General features: G+C 43.1%; 1 protein-coding gene across 7 annotated transcripts; it reads left to right on the forward strand.

Moving 5' to 3' along the window:
• The first annotated feature begins 1,277 nt into the window (after window positions 1–1,277).
• SEC22C (SEC22 homolog C, vesicle trafficking protein) lies at window positions 1,278–27,633 on the forward strand. 7 transcript variants are annotated; one of them, XR_010469911.1, is made up of 10 exons: window positions 1,303–1,374; window positions 1,724–1,840; window positions 8,848–8,939; window positions 9,978–10,187; window positions 12,814–12,977; window positions 14,865–15,047; window positions 21,296–21,414; window positions 22,304–22,369; window positions 24,491–26,092; window positions 27,330–27,633. XR_010469911.1 is itself a non-coding variant. In XM_065050314.1 (9 exons), the coding sequence occupies exons 4-9, from the start codon at window positions 10,006–10,008 to the stop codon at window positions 24,689–24,691; spliced, it is 915 nt and encodes a 304-aa protein (XP_064906386.1). In that variant the 5' UTR covers window positions 1,308–1,374; window positions 6,342–6,433; window positions 8,848–8,939; window positions 9,978–10,005; the 3' UTR covers window positions 24,692–27,633. The 7 variants fall into 7 exon arrangements, 5 of the variants coding, with proteins under 5 accessions (XP_021154255.1, XP_005510683.1, XP_064906386.1 ...); XR_010469910.1 differs by lacking the exon at window positions 1,724–1,840 and having other exon boundaries at window positions 1,278–1,374; XM_065050314.1 differs by lacking the exon at window positions 1,724–1,840 and adding an exon at window positions 6,342–6,433 and having other exon boundaries at window positions 1,308–1,374; window positions 24,491–27,633.
• Window positions 27,634–27,766: the final 133 nt, after the last annotated feature.

A 27,766-nucleotide genomic window follows, 5' to 3' on the forward strand; every position in this document is an offset into this window, starting at 1 on the left:
AATGCCCCACAGCCCTTTGGGGAAGAAATTGTTCCCAGATCCAACCTCAACCTCCCCGGTGCAACTTGAGGCTGTTTCTTTGTGTCCCTGTCTCCCCTCAGCTCCTGTTCTCCAGCTGAACCCCCCAGGTCCCTCAGCCGCTCCATCACACTTGTGCTCCAGCCCCTCACCAGCTCCGTTCCCTTCTCTGAACTCGCTCCAGCACCTCAAGGCCTTTCTTGGCATGAGGGGCCCAAAAGTGACCCCAGGATTGGCGGTTTGGCCTCCCCAGGTCCCAGCACAGGGACGGTCACTGCCCTGGGCCTGCTGGCCACACCAGTGCTGGTACCAGCCAGGATGCTGGTGGCCTCTTGGCCACCTGGGCACACGCTGGCTCATGTTCGGCTGCTATCACCAACACCCCCAGCTCCTTTTCCATCAGTCAGCTTTTATTTCATCCAACAGCTTCCAGAAGAGCCTGGTAAGATTGTGTCATGTTTGACTTCACCTGACTTTCACCAGGGGAGGTTCAGATTGGATATTAGGAAATAACTATTCATGGAAAGCACTGTTGGGCATCGGAATGGGCTGCCCAGGGCAGTGGTGGCGTCAGTGTCCCTGGCGGGGTTTAAAAGGCATTTAGACACAGTTTAGTGCCAGAGTTGGGTTATGGCTGGACTCGATGATCTTGAGGGTCTCTTCCAGCTGACCCTTCTATGGTTCTATGACTTTGTGTCCATGTCAATGTGCTTTGCACCACTGTGAACACCTCTTGTTGCCCCGTCCCCAGTGTCTGCACCGGTGGGCAGCAGATGATCATCTTGCCAATAGGCCCAGGCAGGATCTCTCAGCAAAGCAGATTTTATTAACGATTTTGCAATACCGGGTGTTCTACCCAAAGGTAGACACATGGAATAGGGCAAAAAGCCCCTGCTTATATCCCCTGAAATCCCAGCCACAAATTCCCCACCCTGTTCCCCGTGGGTTGGCACTGCAGGTTTACAGACACCTGAACCTGCCTCAGTTTACCTGTCTCATTCATCTAATTCTAACAGCCTCCTTCTCCTTATCGATTCATTTAAAATATGGATTCCTGGCTCTTTGGTGACCCTTCCTCCTAGCTTAACTTTTTAAATATTCAGTTTGGATTCCGGGGTTAGCCCGAAGAGACTTTGTGTGCCATTAAGGATTCATAGTCCGATGTCTCTCAGTCCCGCCCCCCGCGCTGCGACCAGACGCCACCTCCGGTCCTCCAACCCTCCACCACCGCCGCCTTCCCGTCCCGGCGTGCCCCGCGTCGGGGCCGCTCTACCCGCCGACTCTATGGGCGGAAGGGGGCGGGGCTGGGTGTGTTGTGGTGTTGCCGTTGCTGTGAGAGGCCCCGGGACCGGAGAGGTGAGAGGAGCGGGTTCCTGGGGTTTCTGCTTCACTTCATCTTTCTCCTTTTCTTCCTCAAGGCCCTTCAGGGTTGCCGGGGATGGGAGGTGGCGGGGCTGAGCCGCTCCGGGGGGTGTGTGTGGTGCTTGAGGGGGTGTGAGGGAGGGACGGGCCCTGAGCGGGTGAGATGGGGAGTGAGGGGCTGAGAGGGGATCTTATCAGTGTTTATAAATATCTCAGGGTGGGTGTTAAGAGGACGGACCAGACTCTATTCAGTGGTGCCCAATGACAGGGTGAGGGGCAACAGGCACAGACTGAAACAGAGGAGGTTCCATCTGAACATGAGGAGAAACTTCTTTCCTTTGAGGTGCCAGAGCCTGGCCCAGGCTGCCCAGAGAGGTTGTGGAGTCTCCTTCTCTGGAGACATTCAAACCCACCTGGACACCTTCCTGTGTGATCTGCTCTGGTGACCCTGCTTGAGCAGGTGGGTTGGACTGGATGATCTCCAGAGGTCCCTTCCAACCTCAACCATTCTGGGCCCTCTGGCAGGGAAGGAAGATTTGGGGTGCCTGAGGGGGGTGTGGGGAGGCAGCGAGGGGAGCTGGTGATGTGGGGGTGAGCAGGGGTGAGGTGCATGTTGGGGTGGGATCCTGGTGTAAGCATGTAGGATTTGGGGGTTCTGTGGAGTGCTTGAGGGGGGACTTGGGTTGGGCTGGGGCTGTCTGGAGGTGTGTTGGGATAATCATAGGATCATTTGGCTGGAAAAGACCTTTAAGATTTTTTACTCCAACCATTAACCTAACTCTGCCAAGTTCACCTCTGAACTGTGTCCCTGAGAACCTCATCTCTGTGTCACTTAAACCCTTGCAGGGATGGTGACTCCACCACTGTTCTGGGCAGCCTGTTTCAATGCCCGACAGCCCCTTCCATGGTTAAGTTTTTCCTAATATCCATATGAGGGTTTGGGACCTGTGGAGTGGAACTAAGATTTGGGGGTGTCTGGGGTGCTTGAGGGATGCGTGGGGAGACTTGTCTGCACAAAAGAGTGCCCTGGGGAGAGGGGTGGCTTTTGAGGTGTCTGTGTTTATTGAGGAGGGGGGCTTTTGGGGGTTTAGGGACACTTAATGTTGGGGAGAAGAGAGGTTGGGTATGTGTAATATGGTGGGTGGGACAGGCTGGGAATGGAAGCGTCATTAGTCATGTGGGCTGGTGAAGGTAGGGAGATGAACTGGTGGGCTCTTGGGAGGCTTCAGGGTACATGTTAGTGGGGTTGGGTGTGTATTTTTGAGCAGATAAAGTGGCTGATATTTCTGAGATATTAATGTATAGGGAAAGCTACCTTACTGGGTTGTTATGCTGTCGTTTGGGCAAGGGTTACGAGGCCTGTCCCTTGAGGCCGTGCTGTTGAAGATGCAGCTGAATGTTGGGGTTTGAGTTTTATGTAGTGTGTGTTATTTCTGGTAATTCATAGGGAGTATGTGTAGATGGGAGGTTTGTGATGGTAAAGGGTTTCTACATGCTTTCCTTTGGGGATAAGCATAAAGCCTGGAGGCTCTTGATATGCACAAATCCAGTTTTAAAAGTTGAGATAGTGTCATGCTTTCAAGTTGGTTTTATTTGCTGCTAACTCTGGAGAGTGGGTCTCTTTGGTCTGTAGGTCTGTGATATCAGTAGCTTGGTCAACACTGTTGTCAGTGTTGAGGGCAAATAACTGGAAAGAAACAGATGGACACAGTTACTGCAGTCTTAGAAGATGAGAAATTTAACAGTATTTCAGATTTGCATTCCAGATTTACCTTTTTATGTATGTGACAAGAAGATAAAATCCACCTTGTGATCCAGCAGAGAAGTAGTAACTCTCCCTCATAAACCGCCTCAGCTTCTTTTCTTGTTGGTTGAGACTGAAAGCAGCACTTGAACTTCAGCTCTATTAAATGTTTTGTGTTTGATTGAGTCAGCCTGAATCTCTTTCATATTGTGGCGTCTCTGCTGTAGCTGTGGCTCCTTCTGAAGCTCACCCACCTGAGGAAAGATGCATTCGCTGCAGTAGTTCTGATTGTGTGTCCAAAAACTTTCACAGGCTGCTTCAAGAACCTTCTGGACTATGGTAACGGTCGCTAAAACATTCTGCTTTTCCTTCAGTAGGAAGATCAGAACTTGACAAAGGAATTGGATGTTGTTGGGTTTGAGACTGTCCCATGTGCCACCTCTAGAATGGAGGGAAACGTGACTGAACAGGGAGAGAAGGCAAATGCTTGAGAGAGATCCTGGTACCAGCACGTTCCTTGTTAGCGTTACGCCATTCTTAGAAGGAAAATTCTGCTTTTGTTGAATTTATTGAACAACAGTATTTTTACAAATAATTCTGTGACCTGTGTATTGGTTTGCATTTACTTTCACAGCCTTTTCAGTAGATCCTTTTCCAAGTACAGACAATAAGGTGGGAGTTTGTCTGGTGTTTGCAGAAGCGTGGCGCTGGTGAATTGGGTCTAATCTTCTTATTTAAAGGAGCTTGTGTAACAGTGTAGTAAAGTGTAAGAGGTCTTATTAAGGCTGCTTTAGTAATCCCTTCGCAGTCTCTGTGCAGAGAGTTGGCTGCTACTTAGAGAGGGAGGGATGGAGGAGCTGCGCTTCCGATGATTTCTTGGATGTCTGCTGTGGGAACACCCTGAAGTGCCTTGTTTGTTTTAAGACTGGTAAATATGCTCCGTTTATGTGAATCTTACACTGAGCAGTTTTCTTCTGAAGTGTTGTTAGATGTTCAGGTGCTTCAAATAATGAGAAAACAAGCTTTGTTTACTTCCATCATAAATTATAACTTGTTTCTTCTGAAGCAGTCGCTTAAAATCTTTCTCAAGGTTTTGCCCTGTAAAATAGCTGGGCTGGCACAATGTTATTATTTCTGACTACTGCAGGACTTGATACCTGCTTAATCAAAAGGCACAAGTCCGTTATCAAAGTTCAGGACCCAAGTTCAAAGGCCTGCCACGTAAAGTCCGTTGCAGATACTTTGGGCTGCTAATCGTATGCAAATAGAAAGAGGCTGGAGGAGGAAAGGGTAGGTCGATCTGAAATAGTGGGATTGTGGATTCACTTGGTTATGTGCACACATTGATCAGTCCAGAGAGCTGTGATAGTGTGTGTTCGCTTACAGGTGACGTGGCAAGATTGGCTTCCAAGTAATTAAACTTTTGAGGGAGGTGACGTAGTCAGTGTTATTTGCCACGGGCACAAAATACCTTCCAATGTGCAAGTGATGTGAGGCTTGTGAATAAGGAAAAATAAATCTCAAAGCCTTGTTGAGTCGCAGTGGCAGAGGAGGTGAGCTGGGGGAATGTGGAAAAGGAAAGGAGAGGGGTAGATGAGATTGAGTGATGGGTGCTTGGTGATTGGAGTTCCATCTAAACCAGGTGACTTTATTTTTAGCCTTTGCTCTCTTCTGCGTCATGATGCTGGCTCTTGCCTCTTTTAGCTAATGCAGAATCACAGAGTGGTTGGGTTTGGAAGGATCTCTGGAGATCATCCAGTCCAACCCACCTGCTAACGCAGGGTCACCAGAGCAGATCACACAGGAAGGTGTCCAGGTGGGTTTGAATGTCTCAGAGAAGGAGACTCCACAACCTCTCTGGGCAGCCTGGGCCAGGCTCTGGCACCTCGAAGGAAAGAAGTTTCTCCTCATGTTCAGATGGAACCTTCTGTGTTTCAGTCTGTGCCCGTTGCCCCTCATCCTGTCATTGGGCACCACTGAACAGAGTCTGGTCCATCCTCTTGACACCCACCCTGGAGATATTTATAAACATTGATGAGATCCCCTCTCAGCTTCTCTTCTCCAGGCTGTGCTACATTTGAAATAAACTCCTATTTTTTCATTTTTTAACTCCACAGAAGTCTTTACAGGTACTGTTCTCAAATCTCACACCTTTTTGCTCTTTTTGCTCTTTTGGGGCGTAGGGTGTTACCTACACGAACACTCCTTTAAACCCTGTAAATGGGAGCTCTGTAAGAAGCAGAACCAGTGAACACATTCCCAGTTGTTTTGCCCTGGGGTTGTGCTCACCTGCTCTCTGTTAAGATTAGAGTCATTGCATCAGCATTTCCCTCTTTTGAGATGTACCTTTCTTTTACGAAACCAAAATATATCTGCCCTGTTTCCCTGAAAATAAGACAGGGTCTTAATATATTAATTTTTGCTCCAAAAGATGCATCAGGGCTTATTTTCAGGAGGTATCTTATTTTTTCATGAACAACAATCTACATTTTTTTCTTGAACAAAAAAATTCCAAAACACATTTATTCAAGTATAGTCATGTCATCATGTCCTGTCACATTTGTCCTGCTGCATTCTATTGCAGATTAATTGTACTTTTTTACTTGTGTAGCTGCCTGGACACTATTTAAGTTGACTTTTAAAATGAACTTTAACTAGGGCTTATTTTTGAAGTAGGGCTTCTATTTTGAGCATCCTCAAAAATCCTGAAAAATCATGCTAGGGCTTATTTTTGGGGAAAGGGGGTTTCCCGCTTGCACTTCCAGCTTGGTTGTGCAAGCCTCATTTCCTTGGGCAGCAAACTATAAATTCACAGGTGGGTAGATTTAAAAATCAATCAATCAATCCTTTTGTATGAATTACAGCAGTGATAGTCCAGCAGTACGTTACCACAGGTATATTCTCTAAGAAAGCGGCATTGACTTATTTCTCCATTGAAATCTGGGATTTAATTTGGAGCTTTGCCTCATGGTGTCTGATATCGGGAGAATGGATAATCCCTCTGATGAGCTGCCAATATTTAGTGAAAACCTTGTGCCCCAAAGCACGATGGTTTGTGTGTCTTGGCAAGTTGTATATCTTGACATATACACTTGGTTAATTATAGGTGGTGTTATCCCTAGTGGTGAATATATGTGTATATATATTAATCTTAGCATAGTGAGATGACTAATTTCCTAGGCTAGCTACATTTTAGAAAATGTCTTTGCTTTCATAGTTTGGTGCCTTTCCATTTTCCTGGTCATCTTCTGGCTGGTTTTGAAGGGTAAATGAGAATGTTCAGTGTATCGTCTCTGCGGTGTTTGGCAGGTGGGATATTTTGGATTTATATTAATACTTATCAGCATTACCAACCATTGACCATGGAACTGTGCTGTTCTGAGCATCCCTACTTAAAAGTTGACTGTTAATTTAGTGTTTCTGAATTGGCAATTTTCTGTTTTCTTTTTACTTTTATATTTAAGTGTAAGCAGATCTCTGTACTGTTTCTTTCATGACTACTAGCACAACACATTGGAGATTGATGTGGTATTTGAAGTCGACATGTAATAATCGTGATAATTGTTGAAATCATTTTTTGGTGCACGCTGAAATGAAATTAGTGAGCTTAGTTTAACTTTACAATTCGAATGACTCAAAATCACAGAATCAACTGGGATGGAAAAGACCTCAGAGATCATCAAGTCCAACCCTTGGTCCAACTCCAGTCCATTTACTAGATCATGGCACTAAGTGCCATGTCCAATCTCAGTTTAAAAACCTCCAGGACGGTGAGTCCAGCACCTCCCTGGGCAGCCATTCCAATGCCTGACCACTCTCTCTGCAAAGAATTGCTTTCTAATCTCCAGCCTAAATTTCCCCTGGCAGAGTTGAAGTCCATGGCCCCTTGTCCTATTGCTGACTGCCTGGGAGAAGAGACCAATCCCCACCTGGCTACAACTGCCCTTCAGGTAGTTCTAGAGAGTGCTGAGCTCAGCTCTAAGCCTCCTCTTCTCCAGACTAAACAAGCCCAGCTCCCTCAGCCTCTCCCCATAGATCTTGTGTTCCAGTCCCTTCCCCAGTCTTGTTGCTCTTCTCTGGACCCGCTCCAGCACTTCAATCTCTTTCCTGAGCTGAGGGGCCCAGAACTGACCACAACACTCCAGGTGTGGCCTCCCCAATGCAGAGCACAGGGGAAGGATCACTGCCCTTGTCCTGCTGACCACGCTCGTTTGGATACAGGACAGGATTCCATTGGCCTTCTTGGCCACCTGGGCACACTGTTGACTCCTGGAGAAGAACTGTGAGAGGGACAGTGGAAAACCATTTAACTTCCAATTCTTCTTTAATCTCAATTTTAAAAGTTCAAAAGCACACATTTCAAGTGATGTGTAATCTTCTGTAGTTTTAGTTTCCTCTCCTAAGGAAACAAGTCCTGTGCAATTCTGCTTTCTGTCAATTCCTCTGGCAGTTGTCAGTTGTTTTAACATGCTGGCAAATACATTTGTGTCGAGGGTTAAGATTGCGGGGTGACAATAAAACCCCGGCAGATGTATTGTTAACCCCCTCTTCCCCGCCACTTCCTCCTTTTGCCCCTCCCTATCCCCCCTTCCCATTAAGCACAGGCGATTGGGAGGAAAGAAGGACAGAGAGAAGAGAGTTGGAAAAATTAACAATGTTTTACTAATGCTACTAATAAGAATAGAGAAAATAATACAAAATATACAAAACCAATCTTGGAAGTCCCAGCAACTGCAGAGCCGGCACCCAAAGTCCTGGACTGGACTCTACAGCCAACCGGAGCTGGATTCAGTCTCTCACTAGGCCTCAGTTCGCAGGGACGACTAGCAAGGTCCTCTCCTAATGTCGGCCATAAGCAGAAGGGAAAAAGCAAAGGCAAAAAGAACGAGATCCTCGTGATCTCCCCCTTTTATATGAAGTATTCACGTGAATGGAATGTTATACTCGGTCAGTTTTTGGTCACCTGTTTCTCGCTGCCCCTCTGGCGGGATGTCCATCCATGCTTATCAATAAATTTGCATTCCATTGCTAGGTTTACCAAAACATGTGTCTGGTTCTCCAGGAGAATGCAGTTAATATGAAGGCTTTAGCTGACAGGCAAATTCACTAAAAGAGAAACTTGTTTTTAACAAAACCAGGACAATTTGACAAAGAGATGATTCCTACAAATTGTGTGGAAATGGTTCCTGTGGAGCAGAAATGAGACTCTCTCTGTTCTGCTCCTGGTAAGAACTCAACACTTATTAAACATCAGAGCAGTTCGATGAGCGAGAGAGTTTATAAACACCTGAGCTAGAAGGGACTTTGCTCTCCTGCCTTCTTAGACACAAAAAACACTTGATGATGAGACACAGGTTTCAAAGAACTTTGAGCATCGTGATGAATTGTTTGATATTGGGCTGTTTAAAGCAGTTGTTCCCTCTATCAAAAGTTTGAGTTCACAGTTTGATTTTTCTTTTCTTTTTCCCTAATGCTTCGTTTATGTAGTTTGCCTGAAGCAGAGTAAATGCCTTACTTTTTAAATATCTTGGATATAATTTCATAGTGTCTTTAAATGCTTCTAGGAATTGATACATTGGATAAAAATATGCGTTGTTTAATTTAGGCAAAATACTTTCTAGGTTATGTTAAGCAATTCCATGGGGCATTTTATATTGTAAATAAGCATATATATACTGGTCATTAGTTAATTTCTTAAAGTGTTCTTTATGGTTGTCTTTTAGAGATGATGTGAGCTGCTACGTTAGTCTTCTAACATCTTGCCCTGAATACTCATGAGGAAGGACAGATCTCTCCTGTGTTCTGAATGTACCAGGTAAATCCCAAGAATAACTTTTCATGGGGGTGTGTGACCTGCTGAAGAGTAACAAGTCAAGGGAGGGCGGCTTTTATTCTATATTTAATCCTAGTTTATTCTGTATAAAGACCCTGACGGCTCTTGTGTGTTGTATTTGTGTGTTACACTAGAAAATCAGACAACTCCAACACTAATATCGCTGTTTGCAACAGCAATGAAGATGCAGCGTGTCAGTGGGATTTAGCCAGTTACTGTAAATAACTTTAAGAACTTTACAATGAGGTAAAGCAGAAAATAGTGAGATTTTCCAGGTAGATAACTCAGCTGTCAACCCCCCTGCCTCACCTTTTGTCTGAGAGAGCTGAATAATGGACACAGCCGTGAATTTTGAGAACAGTTTGGTTGTTTTTCAGTAGCAGCGGTGTTACGAGAGGTACCGTTTAGTGGTGATTAACTTGATGTATTTCACAGAATCCCAGAATGTCAGGGGTTGGAAGGGCCCTGGAAAGCTCATCCAGTGCAATCCCCCCATGGAGCAGGAACACCCAGATGAGGTTACACAGGAAGGTGTCCAGGCGGGTTGGAATGTCTGCACAGAAGGAGACTCCACAACCTCCCTGGGCAGCCTGGGCCAGGCTCTGCCACTCTCACTGAGAAGAAGTTTCTTCTCAAATTTAAGTGGAACCTTTTGTTTTCCAGTTTGTACCCATTACCCCTTGTCCTCTCATTGTTTGTCACTGAGAAGAGCCTGGCTCCATCCTCCTGACACTCACCCTTTATATATCTGTAAACATTAATGAGGTCACCCCTCAGTCTCCTCTTGTCCAGCTCCAGAGCCCCAGCTCCCTCAGCCTTCCCTCACACGGGAGATGCTCCACTCCCTTCAGCATCTTTGTTGCCCTGCGCTGGACTCTCTCCAGCAGTTCCCTGTCCTGCTGGAACTGAGGGGCCACAACTGGACACAATATTCCAGATGTGGTCTCACCAGGGCTGGCGTATTGGATTGTAAGTAACTAATATTACGTCTGTTAACCTAATTTAATATTTTGTTTTCAGATTGTCCTCATGAGTGCTCCAGTGGAGAATGTCCATGATCTTCTTTGCCTGCGTGGTGCGGGTGAGGGACGGGCTTCCCCTCTCAGCCTCCACAGATTTTCATTTCAACCAGGATTTTCTGGAATGCAGGAAAAGATTAAAGGCGTTATCCTCGATTCTGGCGCAGTATCCGAGTCGAGGCACAGCGAAAGGACGTGACCTTAGCATACAGTAAGTCCTTTGTTGTGTTTGGTTGGGTTTTTTGACTTGAATTTTTGAAATGATTGCCCTGGGGATTTAGCTGAATTTAAGGTATATTGTATAATGCTGAACTCCAGTGTGAAATCCCACCGTGCACATCTGGATTGTAACCTCCACGCAGTATTTTAAAACCTTATTTCTCCGCACCATGGCCACACAGCTCCTGCTTAGTTTAGCAAGCATATTTTAAGAATTTCTTGGTTTAACTGTCATTTTATGTAGTAAATGCTTTCTGTTCGATTGGCAGTACTTATTACTATTAGCAACTGGAGTATCTTAGGCTTCTACAAACACCTTCTAGGACCATATCCTAATGCCTGGGAATGACTTAGTTTAGTCTAAACCCCAAGCCATTTCCTAAGTGTCTGGCAGGTCTTGCTGATTCATTTTATGAGGCCGCTGTGCTTTGATTTATTAGAAAAGGATTTGCTAGTCTCAATTTGAAGGAATTGAGGTTTCATTCAGAGATGAGGATTTTCATTTGCTATTGGTTTTGGGCTAGTTCAAAAAATGAGTTTTAGCTTGTTAGCAAATTATATATATATATATATATATATATATATACACACACACACACACACACACACGTGTATATATATGTGTGTGTTTGTATGTGTGTATATATATATACACACACACGTGTATATATATGTGTGTGTTTGTATGTGTGTATATATATATACACACACACGTGTATATATATGTGTGTGTTTGTATGTGTGTATATATACACACACACACGTGTATATATATGTGTGTGTTTGTATGTGTGTATATATATATACACACACACACGTGTATATATATGTGTGTGTTTGTATGTGTGTATATATATACACACACACACGTGTATATATATGTGTGTGTTTGTATGTGTGTATATATATATACACACACACACGTGTATATATATGTGTGTGTTTGTATGTGTGTATATATACACCCACACACGTGTATATATATGTGTGTGTTTGTATGTGTGTATATATATATATACAGACACACACACGTGTATATATATGTGTGTGTTTGTATGTGTGTATATATATATATATATATATATATGTATAAAAAATAAAGTGACCCTGAGGTAAAAATAAAATATCCCTTTTTAGGGTAGTTATTGGAGAAAGATATATATATATATACACACACACACACACGTGTATATATATGTGTGTGTTTGTATGTATATATATATATGTGTGTGTTTGTATGTATATATATATGTGTGTATATATATATATATATAGGGTAGTTATTGGAGAAAGAAAGATACATGAATTCACACTGAATCGATTGGAAAGGCAGATTAGCATTTTAATTCCTGTTCCCTCAAAGTGAACTTGTGCCCTTTAATGCTGGCATGTTCTGCTGCTTTTAATCTTCCGTGGGCTGTCCAGAAGGAGCGTCTGGCTCTGAAATGAGAGCGCAAGGAGATACTGGGCAAAAAGGCTATAAATTATTGACAACTGGGGAAAGGTGGTTTTGTGCAGGCATGGTGTTGATCCTCAGCTGTGATCTGTGGAAAAAGGGGAATTATGGAAGGTATCTGGTGTAAGTGGGCTGGCACAGAGCTAATCAAAACCATAAATCCAAGTACAGAGTGTAATAAATACATAAAAACGTGATAATTAGAAACTGCAAATATTTCTGTATGAGAGGGACGAACTGTATAAAGGGTAGAAAAGAGAGAAAATAAGTGTTCAGCTTCAAAACTTTGTTTTTTTTAAAAGAAATCTTGCTAACAAACAACGAATCTATTAGGGACGGTTACCTCGGCCGTCTTCTTTCAGAGATAATTAGAACACAATCTGTAATTCTGGTGGGGATTGGGGAAGTTTAGCTCTCTACGTTATGAGTGCTGACATCTCAACTCAGTGCCCTGACTCCCATCTTAATTAATTAAGCCTAAATGAGAGTGATTTCTCTCATCCTTATGTACACGCCTACGGTTTGGTCAGATGAATCCCCTATTAAGTTTCCTAGAGGGTCCAGGGCCGTCTGTAAGAGGAAACTTATGTATAAATACAGGTTCAGTGTTAGAGGGACTCGTTTTGGAGTGGAATTTCTATTGTGCTGTTCCTCATACAAACTCATCTTAATTTGTTACAGATGATTTAGTCTTTGAATATCTTGGTTTGCACAAGTTAACCGATATCTCTCGCTGTTAATAAGTTGTTATATTCAAGGAGAACAAGGAATATATCTCCTTGCTTCCAGTGAACGAGCTTGTTTTCATTGGTTTTACTTTTGTTTGTGGGGAATTGACTGTGTTGTCTTTGAAAATCTTGCCTGTGACGTTTTCCCGCTGTCTCTTATTAACATGATTTAGAGCCAGCCCGAGAAAATAATGTCCTCAATTGAATTAAATCTATATTGTGATCTTTAATGTGCTAAGGTGTACTTAGTGAGTTAAGTGTTAGATCTGTAGGGGCTGCAAGACTATTACAGCAGCACAAACACTATGATTTTCCGTCTGCTCTTCCAGCACAGCCTATACATTTTGTTAAGACAGAAAGCACAGTTTACTTCTCATGTTCAGCGTGACTCCTTTACCTTTTTATGTTAACATTACGTATATTTTCTATTTCAGTTTCCTTTCTTCTGGGGATATTGCCTGCATGGCAATCTGTTCCAGCAATTACTCAACCGTCATGGCGTTTTGCTTCCTGGAAGAGCTTCAGTGGGAATTTGCTGCTTCTTATGATACAACGAGCATCAGTTTAGCTTCCAGACCATATGCTTTTCTTGAATTTGGTTGGTAATTTTGTTCTCTTAATAGTAAGAATCCTGCGTCTGCTACTTTTATGATGGTAAACAGTGTCTCCTGGCCAAAGACTGATTGTAAAAATGAGTCTGTGTTTGTGCCTGTGCGTGTGGAGGAGGAAGGGGAGATCTTGTCACTGCCTTAAGCTATTACATGGTTGGCTTTGCAGTTCTTAAGCACCCGTGTAATAGATGAACAAAATCATGTGGTGATTACAGAATCACAGAATGGACTGGGTTGGAAAAGACCTCAGAGATCATCAAGTCCAACCCTTGGTCCAACTCCAGTCCATTCACTAGATCATGGCACTAAGTGCCATGTCCAATCTCAGTTTAAAAACCTCCAGGGACGGCGAGTCCAGCACCTCCCTGGGCAGCCATTCCAATGCCTGACCACTCTCTCTGCACAGAATTGCTTTCTAATCTCCAGCCTAAATTTCCCCTGGCAGAGTTGAAGCCCATGGCCCCTTGTCCTATTGCTGACTGCCTGGGAGAAGAGACCAATCCCCACCTGGCTAGAACTGTCCTTCAGGTCGTTCTAGAGAGTGCTGAGCTCAGCTCTAAGCCTCCTCTTCTCCAGACTAAACAAGCCCAGCTCCCTCAGCCTCTCCCCATAGGGCTTGTGTTCAAGTCCCTTCCCCAGTCTTGTTGCTCTTCTCTGGACCCGCTCCAGCACTTCAATCTCTTTCCTGAGCTGAGGGGCCCAGAACTGAACACAATACTCCAGGTGTGGCCTCCCCAATGCAGAGCACAGGGGAAGGATCACAACTATATGTTGTTACTAAGTCTACCTGATGTTGTATGTGATTTTTCTTTTTAAATTATTTTCTGTGTTTGGATCCAAGATGCCCATGATCCTTTAGATCTTCACCTTTTGCCTGGTAGTTCCAGATCATTATAACAGGCTGATTTAACTTAAACCACAGATTTTTCCCTAAGGAATGCACTGCGTATTCTAGTATAACATAAGGTCCTCCTGTGTGGTCTCAAAACTCATGCTTAGGCTATTACATATATATCATATACACTAGTAGTTGTAGTCAACCTATACGAGTCTTCTAGCATAAGAATATCTTAAGAATGTGGATTTTACTTATAGGATGTTTTAGCAAAATAACTGTTTCAGCGTTTTCTTTCCCTAAGAATTTGAAATAGATTGCTTTTTGCCAATATCTTTGCACAGTTAAATAGGAGGTAGCAGCATCCGCAGGGAGGTACTTCAGTGTGATTCCTAAGCGGACAAATTCTCTCCTTAATCTCAGCGCAGCTTCTCTCAAACCAGTAGCCACATTTACAAAAAGGGAGTTATTTGCAAATGGTATTAAATGGTATTAAATTTAAAGTGTGCAATATGAAGCAGGATGATCTACGTAGATCTGTGGGTCGAACATTGCTGGAATCACTGTGGAATTGCCTCTTCCAGCCAGAGTTGCTTCATGACTCAAATAGAGGTTGGATTAATTTATCTCTGTGCTGGAAAAAAGAAAACCAGAAAACCAACAAACAAAAAACCCCCCAAAAAACAAACAAAACCCACAAACTCATCATTGACTTTGATAAAATGCTGTGGAATTGCCTCTCATGGTGGTTCATGGGTGGTTTAAGAGATGCATTAGCGTTTACCCTGGAATATCAAAGCTTGTTTTGAGTCCACTGGTAGGCAGGATGTTGAGATTTAAAGTATCCAGAAGGGATTGGATATGATATAAAATACCCAGGAGAGATATTTTTGTTCCCTAAACAGTGATGAAATTATATACCCGAAACGAATGAGAAAAGAAATGAAAAAGAAAGAACAACACCACGATTTGATGAACAATTCCCTAAAGCGCTTAACTTCCGCAGAGCTAATTGGAGCGTGTCTTTCTATTGTTTCAGATAACGTCATTCAGAAAGTCAAATGCCATTTTAACTCGGTGAGTCTCTCCCAAGCCAAGGCCAAGTGGGCGAAGGTTGAGGAGGAGCTGAAGTTCTGGCCCCCGGTTCAGCTGCGACTCGAGGACGCGGCGCTGCCCAACGGGGTGACCAACGGGGGGCACGCGGGCGCTCATGTGGAGGTTGGTAAGTTACTGCACAACTTGCCAAACTTAACCCTACAAACCAGAAAAACATGGAACGCCAGCAGTTCCTTTTATACTGACAAATATATATATATATATATATATAATGTGTATGAAACCCAAGAAAACAACTCCCTTTCTCTCATAGTAACCAAGAAATATTCTTCAGATTACAGCAGGTACACACCAGAGCCTTTAAGATCTCATAGTAGTGTGTTTTTTCACAGCCTTAGTTCACCTTCTCCGTATGGAAAATTAGTTGTAAATGGACTCGGCTTTTTCTGTGGTAAATTCTCCTGCTTTTAAGGTAGTTTGTTAAAATTTCCGTGACAAGAGGAGCTCAGTTAATTCGTCGCTTGTGGCAAACTCTGATAGAAGATATGTAATTACAGTCTGAGTGAGTCGCTTCATCCTCGAGGAAAGAAAACATGAGCAGAATATAAGCTGAGGGTAAAACTCTAATTCCCAAATTGTCTTGGATTGTTCTCCGCTCTTTGCTTTCTCCATTTATCTTATTCTTTAAAATCTGATGCAAGGACTAAAATTCTGAGAGAGCATATGTACGTCTGTATAAACAACAGAGAGACTTGACAAGGGACCTTTTTGTAACAAATACTGACATTTTACCTGCTGTGAGAGGGACTAACCTCTATTTATTCATTGTAAAATTGTTGTCTTATTTATATTTTGGTTGCATAGTCAAAGTCTTGCCTACTTCTACAGAATAAAATGCTTTTAATCCTATTAGCGTGGCAGTTTAAATGCAGCTGGAGTGCCACGAGCTTGTATTTCTTTTCTTTTTGTTATTGCTCTTGGCTTATGAAAGACTAATAAAATTAAGTTCCAATTGCTCAGTCTTAGTGTTTCTGATGGATGAGCCGCAATCTAATTTGACGTAGGTATTTTAAGTTAAAATATAGAAGGGCAGTAGCTAGGAGGAAGAAAAATAGAATTAAAAATGTTTGATTTGCCAGGCAGATTTGTGAGTGTTCCTCAGAACTGTCCTTGAAGCTTCAATATTTTCATGATATGACAAGGCTTAATAATTCTTAGCGCTAGTGTGAGCAGTTTCAGTGCCAGTGAACATTTGCGAGCGAGTCTGTGTCTGCAGATCAGAAATACATTTTCAGCTCCCCCATATTCTTAATTACTTTCCGTCTGACTTTGTATTTCGGGTTGTTCTCTCTGGTCTAACCTAAATACTCTTACAGATTGTTGTGCCTTTATTTTAAGGATCATGTTTATGATCATCTGGTTCCCTCGGCTGGACTCGACTTTCCTGGCTCGTGTCTCTCTCCTCTTGTCGTTACCAACCAGCTGAATCCCACTTTGCTGCGCTAAGTTTAGCTGTGTGGGTAGTGTTTGTTCCCATATTAATGTTATTTATATTACGGCTCTGCCATACAGGCGACTTCTTGAGCATACATTGAAGCGTCAGGGTTGCAGGAGAGCAGAATTTGTGTCTACATTCTCTAACGGCGATAGATCAATCAGTGGATTGATCAAACATCAGTCTCCTTATGTGTTTGTAGCTGTCTCTTGTTCTTTTGAGCTGTGTGATCACATCCCCTGACTCTTCATTTCAGTATGAAAGGAGCCTGAAGAGTTTTGTCCTTATTTGTATATATGGAAAGTAGAGCTTTTTGTTTCATTTCTTTCTTTTATTTCATTCTTTCTCCTGTTTGTTCCTTCCTTCATTAACTAAACCCAGCACAACTCTTGCTAGCACAGTACCAGCATTTTATCCTTGATCCACATCTCCACAACCTCATCTGTTGTTGCAAAAACCTCACCTTGTGTCTCGATACAGGCACAACTGCTAAAGCTATGGAGGACGTTTGTACACAGAAAAAATGCGAAGCGAAAGTCACTTTCTCTGAAAAGGGACATTTTTCACCATAGAAATGGCTTTATGAAGCAGAAGAACGACTTGTGCTGTTCGTCTAGTAAGCACGCTCTTAAATTATGCAGCATCGTGCTCCCCTTGATGAGTGTTCTTCGTCTTTTGTAGGCACACAGGGTGTCCATCCTTTTAAGATGTCTCACATCTCTGTCTTTTGTGTGCTTGTGTTTTATTTTAAAATGCCTGAGCCTGATTTTATTTCTCACTCCTGGCGCTGTCTTTTATCTGGGGCTTCGAGTATGTGACTCATTGTCAAACCCTCATCGTGTTCTGCCTCGAAGAGACAGAATCAAGCGTGGTACAGACACTCATGTCGGTCTCCAGTTAAATAGCCAGAGGCCTCTGCTCTGAAAATCTTTTATAGGCAGAATCACTGAATGTCAGGGATTGGGAGGGACCTCAAAAGATCATCTAGTCCAATTCCCCCCACCGGAGCAGGAACACCCAGATGAGGTTGCACAGGAAGGTGTCCAGGAGGGTTTGAATGTCTGCAGAGAAGGAGACTCCACAACCTCCCTGGACAGCCTGGGCCAGTGTTCTGTCACCCTTACTGGGAAGAAGTTTCTTCTCACATTTAAGTGGAACCTTTTGTGTTCGAGTTTGAACACATTACCCCTTGTCCTATCATTGGTTGTCACCAAGAAGAGCCTGGCTCCATCCTCATGACACTCACCCTTTATATATCTGTAAACATTAATGAGTCACCCCTCAGTCTCCTCTTGTCCAGCTCCAGAGCCCCAGCTCCCTCAGCCTTTCCTCACACGGGAGATGCTCCACTCCCTCCAGCATCTTGGTGGCTGCGCTGGACTCTCTCCAGCAGTTCCCTGTCCTGCTGGAACCGAGGGGCCACAGCTGGACACAATATTCCAGGTGTGGTCTCCCCAGGGCAGAGCAGAGGGGCAGGAGAACCTCTCTGACCTACTGACCACCCCCTTCTAACCCACCCCAGGTACCATTGGCTTCCTGGCCACAAGGGCCCAGTGCTGGCTCATGGTCACCCTGCTGTCCCTAGGACCCCCAGGTCCCTTTCCCCTACACTGCTCTCTAACAGGTTGTTCCCCAACTTATACTAGAGAAGTTTACATTTTTTCATTGTGTGAGGGTGTTCTCACAGAGCAGTTCTGTACAAGTTCAAGCCTGCAGATGCATTTTTCCCCAAGTGATGGATAATCCACAGTCCCCAGAACATCTTCCGGGTAGTTCTTGTACTCTGAAGTGCACAACTTTTCTACTTGAAGAGTAAAATCAGTTTGAATCTCGATTAGCATTTAATTGTGCTATTGCGAAGTTGGACTAAAAGTGCTGGTACGCTCTTGTTCCCCTATTTAATGTCAAAAGCAATTCTAGTGTGAAATTCTATTTATAAAATAGGATTGAATTCCTACAAGGAAGTGCAGTATTTTTTCCCTAGCAGTACCCATCTCACTTGTTCTGTGCAATTTCAGTTCGTGCATTAAACCCCAGAATGATGTAGCAGAAATACAACTCTGTATTAAAAGATCAATTTCCACAGAATCTGAAGCCTGAGCAACTGGTTGTTGTCATCTCCCTCCATCTGTGACAGCAGTTCTTTTTATGCTACTGAACAACAACAAAGTAGCTTTTACGTATCATTCCATGGTATATTGGGAATTATATTTATCTTCCCCGGGGACTGGGAACTCTTGACATGGACAGTTTGCAAGATTCTATACAATGAGTGACACTTGTTCTTGAGAGACACTATGTGCCTCTGAAATAAACCTTAGAAACTGAGGAAGAAGAAACCGAGGAATAAAGAAATTAAGAAATTTCTGTCAGAGAAACATTATGTAATTTATCAAAAATAACAGGAAATGGAACACTCAGGTCCATGAGTGAACAAACATGCTGCTACAGCCTCTGCTCAGTGCACTGGTTGGACCTTGAATTTCACTGCACAGCAAAAGATGATAGGGTTATTTGCACCATTTATTTATGTGAACGTGTATGTCAGTGAACTACATATTGTGACATATCTCGAATGGAATTCATACAGTTCCTTTTGCAGCTGCTTTGGAGATGAAATGATGGAGGTACAAGTGCGTGCCAGACAAATTAATTACATAGACACTTATAAAAGGTACTTTATATCCCTATATTAATTTGGCGCCAAACTTTTTCACATCCACCTATCAAAATCTCTCTTGAAGGAGAAGACATGAGTTGTTTTCCTGTCTTCAACCACGCAGTACTGCAATATCTAAGCTGTTCTGGTGTTTCATCTGTCACTGAAATGAAACCGGAGAAGGTCTTTGCTGTGTTGCTGAGTTTATCTACTGTAGTCAGGAGCTGGCAACGTCTGGACAGGAGGCAGAAGATCCTGAGAGCTGGGGAGGCTTCTTGAGGGCTCATTTGTTGTATCTTATGGATGTTGGTGCAGGGGAAGATCTAGATTTGGTATCTGAGATGCTAATTAGCTGTATTGTTTTGCTGCCAGGGTTCTACTTGAGCTGATAGGGAGGGCATGTATGAAATGGAGATGAGTATCTGGGTGTGGTGTCTGTTGTTGAGCCAGCTGGTGTAGGCAGGGGAAAAAAAAAGTTAATTACAAATTGCTAGTAATTGCTTTGACCTTAATTAGGCGTGTCAGGCATTAGAACAGGCTGCCCAGGGCGGTGGTGGAGTCACCATCCCTGGAGGGCTTTAAAAGACATTTGGATGAGGTTCTTAGGGACATGATGTAGTGCCAGGGGTGGGTTAATGGCTGGTGTCACAGAGGCACCCCAAAGGTAGTTTGGACAGACAACAGGGTCCAAAACAAACTTTTATTCGGTAAAGAAAGTGTAGCGGATTAACCAGTGGAAAACGGGGTTTTAGCTCACCGATAGTGACATAAATACAGGTTTGAGTATCGGTCGAGGTAATTATTGAGGTGCAGCAAATAATAACAATGAAGATGCACAGTGTGCATACACGTGGTTCACCTAAAACAATGCCAGAGCTATCCTGGACTCCGGGAAAAGTATACACTTGCCTGAATCTGGCAAGGAATTATTAAAGAAAATACACGTGCTTATGGAATAAGCACCCGCCCAAGTGGCGAGGAATTGTGTCACTCACCTACATGTGGAAATGAGACAAACAGTGTCCCAGTCCCCGGAGGGCTCTCAGCAGTAGCACTTGATCCACGCTCCAACAGGTCCACACAATGGGAGGAAAAACCTCGGCGGGAGGGGTCCTGTTTTTAAAGCGTTGTCAGATCTGACTGTGGACATTCCAGAAGCTTCTCTGCGCCCCCACTCTGGCTGTGGGGTGCCCTGAAGCTTCTAAGCACCCCCACTGTGGCTGTGGGCGCCCAGCAGCTCCTCGGCACCTCTGCACCTCCACTCCTCCTCTCTCTTAACAACCCTGATCAATGGGTTCTGGGATCTAAAAAAGAAGCTGTTACCCCCATTGTAGGAAAGTGTGGGGATGTGTATCCAAGGGAGAAGTTGGGGGTGGGGAGGGAGAGGGTTGTGCATCTGCCACAGCTGGGCTCGATGATCTTAAAGGTCTTTTCCAACCAAAATGATTCTGTAATTCTACATATTAGTTAGAGCATCCTGAAGGAATGGTGTTTGGGTGTGTAGGCATTTGAATAAATAGTGGTAGGAGGTGGGAAAGGAAAGAGGTAAATTGTTCCCTGTGAAATGTGGATGGGCTGGGAGAAAGGGAATTGGACTCTAGAATGTAGTTGCAAAATGATAAATCCAGTTTAACTCCTAGGCCTCAGTTTTGAGCATCTTTTGTGGGTCTGAGAGGCCCAGATATAAGAGCAGCAGGTCTGTGACAGGTTCTTCTCCTCTGTGACTGGGCAGTGTCATCCTGACAACTCCTACAACAACTTCTCTGGCAGCAGAGCCTCCAAGTCCTCGACTCCTGCAGTTGAATTCTGACAGTTACTTGTTTAGGGCACCAAATGCTGGATGGAAACTATGCAGGTGAAGCTAAATTGCTGTATAGGGGTTTGAACCCTCAAAGTGTCAGTGGGAAAAAAATACGTCTTATAATGACCGGTTGAGAAGAGATGAATCACTGTCTTGCGTTTATAGGTGTCAAAAATTTAAGCCAGGCTTTGGGTGCTTAAAACCGCTTGTTTTTTACTGGCCTGTGGAGGGTGTTAAGTATGATAATCTGCTGAAATAAGCAGCTGAAAAACATCGATGTGCACGATGACACGAATGCCAAGTGACTGAAGAACAAATTATCTTGCTTAATCTGTTTAAAAAATACTCCCGGAGCTCTTGCTGATTTCTAGATGTCTGAAGAACTGAACAGTATAATGCAACAACAAAATAAAAGGTGTTTTTGTTGATAATTGTTCTTCTCTTTTATTATTTTTCAAGTCCCTACTTACAGAATGCAGCGAGTGACCCCCCTGGGGATTCTGTCCCTTGTTCTGAACATCATGTGTGGAGCTTTGAATCTCATCCGAGGAGTTCACCTGGCAGAATATTCATTTCAGGTAACCCCGATTGAACCGAAACCTGTAAATGAGTCAAAGGGAGAGAGTGTGTCCTGTAATGGGGTAGAGGAGTATTTTGCACTAGAAAAAGAAACTATTAACTAGTAAGACATTTTTAGATCTAGCCACACATGAAGATTCCCTTAATACTAGATTATGCACTGAATATTTATAATAGTTTCAAATGTAATTATACGTAATGCGAAGTTTCCAACCGTCAAAGGGCAACAAAAATTAAGTATATGTATAATTATTCACTTAAAACTGTATTGTGGAAGCACTGCTAGAAAGTAATGTGTTCTGTATATGTCTGCTGATATGTCAGAACCAAAACTATATGGTGTCTGATGTGATAAAATACCTTAAACAAAGTCAAAGGGAGAGAGTTACCTGGGTATCCAAATTAAGGGTGGCTGTTCTGCTTCTTCATAGTGGTTTTCTTTTGTCTAAGAAATGTACAGTTGGTCGCTCACCTGCAAGACCTTGTGGTTTTGTGTATATCGCACTATATTGCATTTCATTTTTTCTAGGGAGATTAAAATCTGGAGAAATATTTTAATCTTTCCAGGCTGGCTGGGTCTTTTTCCTCTATTCTTGTATTCTATTCTATTTTTATTTAAAAAAAAATGTGAAACCGTTCACTTTTAAAAAGGAAAAAACCAGTGTCCTCATTATATGGTGGCACAGTTTTATTTAGCAGGAATTGTCACATAAGCCTCAGTTCTTGGTATCTTGTTCCATGACATTGATCTTGCTGTTTAACACTGTTACAGTCAATCAACATAAAGTAGGATGAGAGGTGCTTGATGAAATACAGCGCTCTAAAATATCCAGCAGCACTAAAAACCGTCTGACGTAGTTGTTTGTCGCAATTTTTTAATCTGAACAGGAGGACCATGAAGGAATTGGAAACGTGATAGCTTTTTTGCTGCCTTTTCTCGCCTGTGTTTTTCAGGTATGTTAACTGCAAATAAAATGCTTTCTGATTATTTTTGTATTATCGTGTACAAGACAAAATGATTTTCAGCTAAGCAGAGGGACAGTTTAGTTTTTAGTGCCGTGCCTGTGCGATTCCACTGAGGTATTCCAGTCAAGTGATAGATAAAACTATAACAATTTGATCCTTGGTTTGTTTCCCAAAGGGATAAACGTGATGTCTTTCTGCCTCTTGCAGACCTAGTGCAGTGCCTCAGGGGTCAGTACAGGGGCCTGTATTACTCAATATGTTCATCAGTGATTTGGACAAGGGAATAGAGTGACTGTCAGCAAGTTTGCTGGTGACACCAAGCTGGGAGGAGTGGTGACACTGGAAGCTGTGCTGCCATCAGAGACCTGGACAGGCTGAGAGTTGGGCAGGGAAAAATGTAATGAAATTTAACAAGGGCAAGTGTAGAGTCTTGAATCTGGGCAGGAACAACCCCAGGTTCCAGTATAAGTTGGGGAATGACCTATTAGAGAGCAGTGTAGGGGAAAGGGACCTGGGGGTCCTGGGGACAGCAGGGTGACCATGAGCCAGCACTGGGCCCTTGTGGCCAGGAAGGCCAATGGTACCTGGGGTGGGTTAGAAGGGGGTGGTCAGTAGGTCAGAGAGGTTCTCCTGCCCCTCTGCTCTGCCCTGGGGAGACCACACCTGGAATATTGTGTCCAGCTGTGGCCCCTCAGTTCCAGCAGGACAGGGAACGGCTGGAGAGAGTCCAGCGCAGCCACCAAGATGCTGAAGGGAGTGGAGCATCTCCCGTGTGAGGAAAGGCTGAGGGAGCTGGGGCTCTGGAGCTGGACAAGAGGAGACTGAGGAGTGACCTCATTAATGTTTACAGATATATAAAGGGTGAGTGTCAGGAGGATGGAGCCAGGCGCTTCTCAGTGGCAACCAGTGATAGGACAAGGGGTAATGGGTACAAACTGGAACACAAAAGGTTTCACTTGAATATGAGAAGAAACTTGTTGGGGGTGAGGGTGCCATAGCCTGGCCCAGGCTGCCCAGGGAGGTTGTGGAGTCTCCTTCTGTGCAGACATTCCAACCCGCCTGGACACCTTCCTGTGTAACCTCATCTGGGTGTTCCTGCTCCATGGGGGGATTGCACTGGATGAGCTTTTAAAGTCCCTTCCAATCCCTGACATTCTGGGATTCTGTGATGGGCTTTTGTAGTGTAACCAGCTTGAAAGACTAAGCAAATTATTGAAAATGTTCTAATCTACATTAATAATTACTTCTAGTTTTTGAGGAAAATGATTCCTGACTTCTTTAGATTCTTTTTTCTGATGGGTTATGTTCCCTGACCTTCTTATCCCCTTATTGGGCATCACTATGTGGAGACTTCTATCTGTCTATGGTATCAAAAACTCACAGAGGGGTTAGTTATTATAGCATAATAAATACAATTTAGTGTCTTTCAGCCCTCTTGCACCTCTGCTTATGGCAGAGCATTTGATGGAATTACTAATTTGGATCTAAACACTTGTTGCAAGTCATGTTTCACAAGGAAAGGCTCTGTCCTGCTTTTTTCCAGTTAGTACCTGAAGCCAGAGAAGCTCTAAGAAATAAAGAAGAGTTCTCTCTTATCCTTTTGATCTATACCAGTCATCCTCCAAACTCCTTGTGCACAAATTGAGCGCAAACGTGAAGTGCTTTCTACATGATGATCTCTCCTTGTGTCGTCAGCACAGTTGGAAACTTGTGACCTGTAGTGAGAAAGCAGGATCTGTTACTGCCCGAGTTAAAAAAACAACCCACTCGGCACTTTGTGAGTTTTCAGTTTCCTCCTGTTGCTCTTCACACATCTCAGCAAGTGCGTTCCACCTGTTTTTGAATGTAAAAAGGGCCCAGAACCCCAACTAAAGCTGCTGAGGTCTAGAGAATTAAGTCCTTTACTTATCTCAAGAACAAATACAGCAGGAACAGATTTGGCTTTGCTGTTTTCCTGCTCCTGAGGTTTTGTCTTGCAATAATCATGGGTGGTTTTCAAAAGGTGGCTCCGCTTTCCGCCTCCTTTTAATCCAGGTGGGAGCGGCGCCAATTGTCTCTTCTCTATAATTACATATTTTAATGCTAACGCTCTCTCTGGTCCTTTCCTAGTGTTACTTGTACCTCTTCTACAGCTCGGCGAGGAAGGTGAAGACGTTTGTACTCTTATTTTCTGTTTGTTTATGCAACATTTACTTGTATGGATTACGGAACCTCTGGCAAATAGCCTTTCACATAGGAGTGGCATCGCTTTCTTCTTATCAGATCCTGACAAGGCAACTGATGGAGAAACAGCCCGACTGCGGAGTTTGAAAGAGACTTGGGGTTTGCTACTCTGTTTTTACAACCTTTTTTGTATTAAACTGGCCAAAAATAGCTCAGAGCATTTGTCAAGATTTGTGACAACGGATGGTATTTCCAAAGCAACTTGAAATGAAGTAGGATACTGTAAACATGCCAAACACACGGTGAGGAATGTCGCTGTGTTTAAGATGTGGTAATTGTAGGTCTTGTCAAGTGTCATCAACAGGTGGAGGTTCCCATAAACAGCTGATACCATCTCGACTGCATTTTGCTGTTTATCTTCCTGGCTTCGTAATATTTGCCCTGGCAACGCTTCCAAAAATATTAGAGTTGTGTAGTAAAATGAAGATAAAGTGGTAACAGTTTCATCTATAGAATTTCGTTAAGATTCTTGCTAAACGTAAGTAAAGGAGTTGTTCGCCGTGTTTAAATGAGTTCAGTATCAGTGGGAGAAATGGTGAGGATGAGCTTCAGGGTAATGTTTGTAGGTTTTGCAAGAAAGGAAGAAGCTGTGGCTCTCTTAAAAACCATAAAATCTATAAATATCTCCTGGCTAAACAGCGCATCGTAGTTAAGTACGTGCTCATTGGTTGACCGCAAACATGCTTGGGGCAGCATAGAAGAAACCAAGTGAATATAAGTGAACTTTCAGCTCAAGTGGCCTTTATTTCCTTAGTTAAGGTCGCTCTTAATGTAAGAGTAATTCCATGTTTGCTTGGTCTGTACAGGTAATAAATCTTCCAGGCCTGCTTATGACAGGGCACTGACTCCTTCACCTTTTATAGAAAACGTACAGCTGGTGAGCAGAAAAGCTGTTTCCAGTGACGGAAAGCAAGAGCAGGTCCTCTTTATTATACAAAACACCTTTAGTTAATGGCGTTCTTACACTAAGGTGAATTCATGAGCGCGCACTTTTGAATGTCGTGCTTCAGAGCTGAAATTCTTAACCTCTGCTGCACTGGGTGTTGTCGTCTTTAAAGTATTGAGGTGCATATGGGCATTTTAGGACACGTATGGATAATTTAGGCTGTTTTTTAAAACAATAATGCATAGCATTTTGTTGCAGCTGCCCTTGAAGGGTTGTAGAGACTCAAGATGCAGAGAACTGTAGGTGTGTTAATGTGGAAATATGATCCTAGATTTCATTTTTTCATAGGAAACTCTTTTGTTCTGGTCATGCCATTTCTTCCACCAAAGATTGATTTCCCTCCTGTGTAGTCGTTAGTGGTTGCAAAGAGATTAACGTGATGCAGAGTTATTTTCCTGAAATCTCATGATGTGAACTACAAGACACATGGAAGCGATTCTGTGACACAACAACCGCAACAACAGCATCGAGAGGCAGCCCCGCACAACCTGAACAGTTTCTAGGACATCAAAAGATACCAGAGCGTTTTGCAGTAGTAAAATGTAGGTGTTTCTTTTCCATCCCGTATTAGGTTACTTATGGTAACAGTAACATAATGAAATCCCCTGAGGAATAGTCGAAATAGGATGGAGGAATATTTTAGCCAGCCAGTTAAGGAATCAGCTTAGAGCTGCGTGCCATAGGGAAATACTCTTCTGTTATAAAGGAGTGGATTAAAGTTGTTTTTCTGTCGTTACCGCAGTTTTCTGCCACACTGTAAGTGCAGAAATGAGGCCAAAATTCAACCATCGTCCTTAAGACACCCAGATGACCCCACATGTGGGGTTTTGGTCCTGACAAGCTTTATGTTTTCGTGCTGCTCGCTCCCCGTTTTACTTGGTAGGTACTCTTAGAAAATGCGGGGAGCTAAGCCGCGAGTTTGGATCACGAGTGTAACAACAACAACCAACATCTGAAAAAGGGACACCCCCAAAAATCTGATACTAGAAGCTTCACACTTGGTTAAGGATACCAGATCTGAGGACTGATTGTGTTTCCCAGGAGGATAAGCTGGGTATCAACCTGCTACTGTGGGGAATCACCTTGTGTGGAATGCATGAAGCATTTTATACCACATTTAAACAAAAATTTGTAAAAGGGACCTTAGTGGTTTGACTTGATCTCCTGTTCCTGCCCTTTTACCCTCAATGTGGGGAAAGAATTCCTGAGAGCTTTACTGTTTCTCCATAGGCTTGGACAAAGCCAAGCTGCTATAGCTTAAAGCACATAGAGAATGTACAGCTGGGGCGGTGAATCGCTATCTGCTTAAATTCCTCATCCTTGTATTGAACTGATTGGAAACCACTGTAATTCCTGATGCTGATGGTGTGAACCATATATTAGGGAATCTACGTGGATTAATACACATGCGTTACTACCTTTGTAGGTTTGAATTGTGATTGCAGGAGGAGGCAGAGCACACGTGGTTCGACCTATTTTTATTTCTTACTTTTAATATTAGTATTTCGAACGGCTCCTATGTCTGTGTGGGATTTAGACAGTTAAACATTTTCTCCTGGTGAAACAGCAAGAGGCATAGAATAGTTCACATTGATTTCAGTGCTTTAAGATTTAATAAAAAAGAATGACTTGCAGTTTGAATACATGAAATCTGACTCATAAGGCGGGATTACGCCTGTATTGAATCAAATCCCCAAACAGGAATCCATCCCTTTTTGTTTGACTTGAAACTGTTTAATGTCATTTGAATTGCATCTCCTTAATTCTTTCACTTTGCAGAATAAGTCTTTTGGCAACTCTTCTCCTCCCCAGCAGCTCAGCAAGAGAAAATGGGCAAAGAATAAACCGCATTAGTTTAACGACTCGCGGTGCTTCGTCACTTTATGAAGCTGATTGGTTTATGTGCATTGTTTATTTTTTGTCTGTCTCCCAAAGACCTGTTAAGTTTGTAGAAGGTGGGCTGGTACCTTTTTAGACATTTTTGCACTGTATTAATAATTGAACCTGTGTAAATGAGTATAAAATCATTTTGCATGTATATGTATATATGTACATATATCTAATAAACGGCTTTTTTTGGTAATGCTTGTCTTCATTTATAGTTTTGAAATAGCTGATTACATTAGAAACAAGGTTGATTAGCCATTTTGCTTTTGTATTCATCTTTAGTGTTTCGTGTAGTGGTGTTCAAAGTAGTTTAAAAATCAGTGAGATTT

Source organism: Columba livia, chromosome 2 (genome assembly GCF_036013475.1).
Source record: "Columba livia isolate bColLiv1 breed racing homer chromosome 2, bColLiv1.pat.W.v2, whole genome shotgun sequence".
NCBI classification, from domain to species: domain Eukaryota; kingdom Metazoa; phylum Chordata; class Aves; order Columbiformes; family Columbidae; genus Columba; species Columba livia.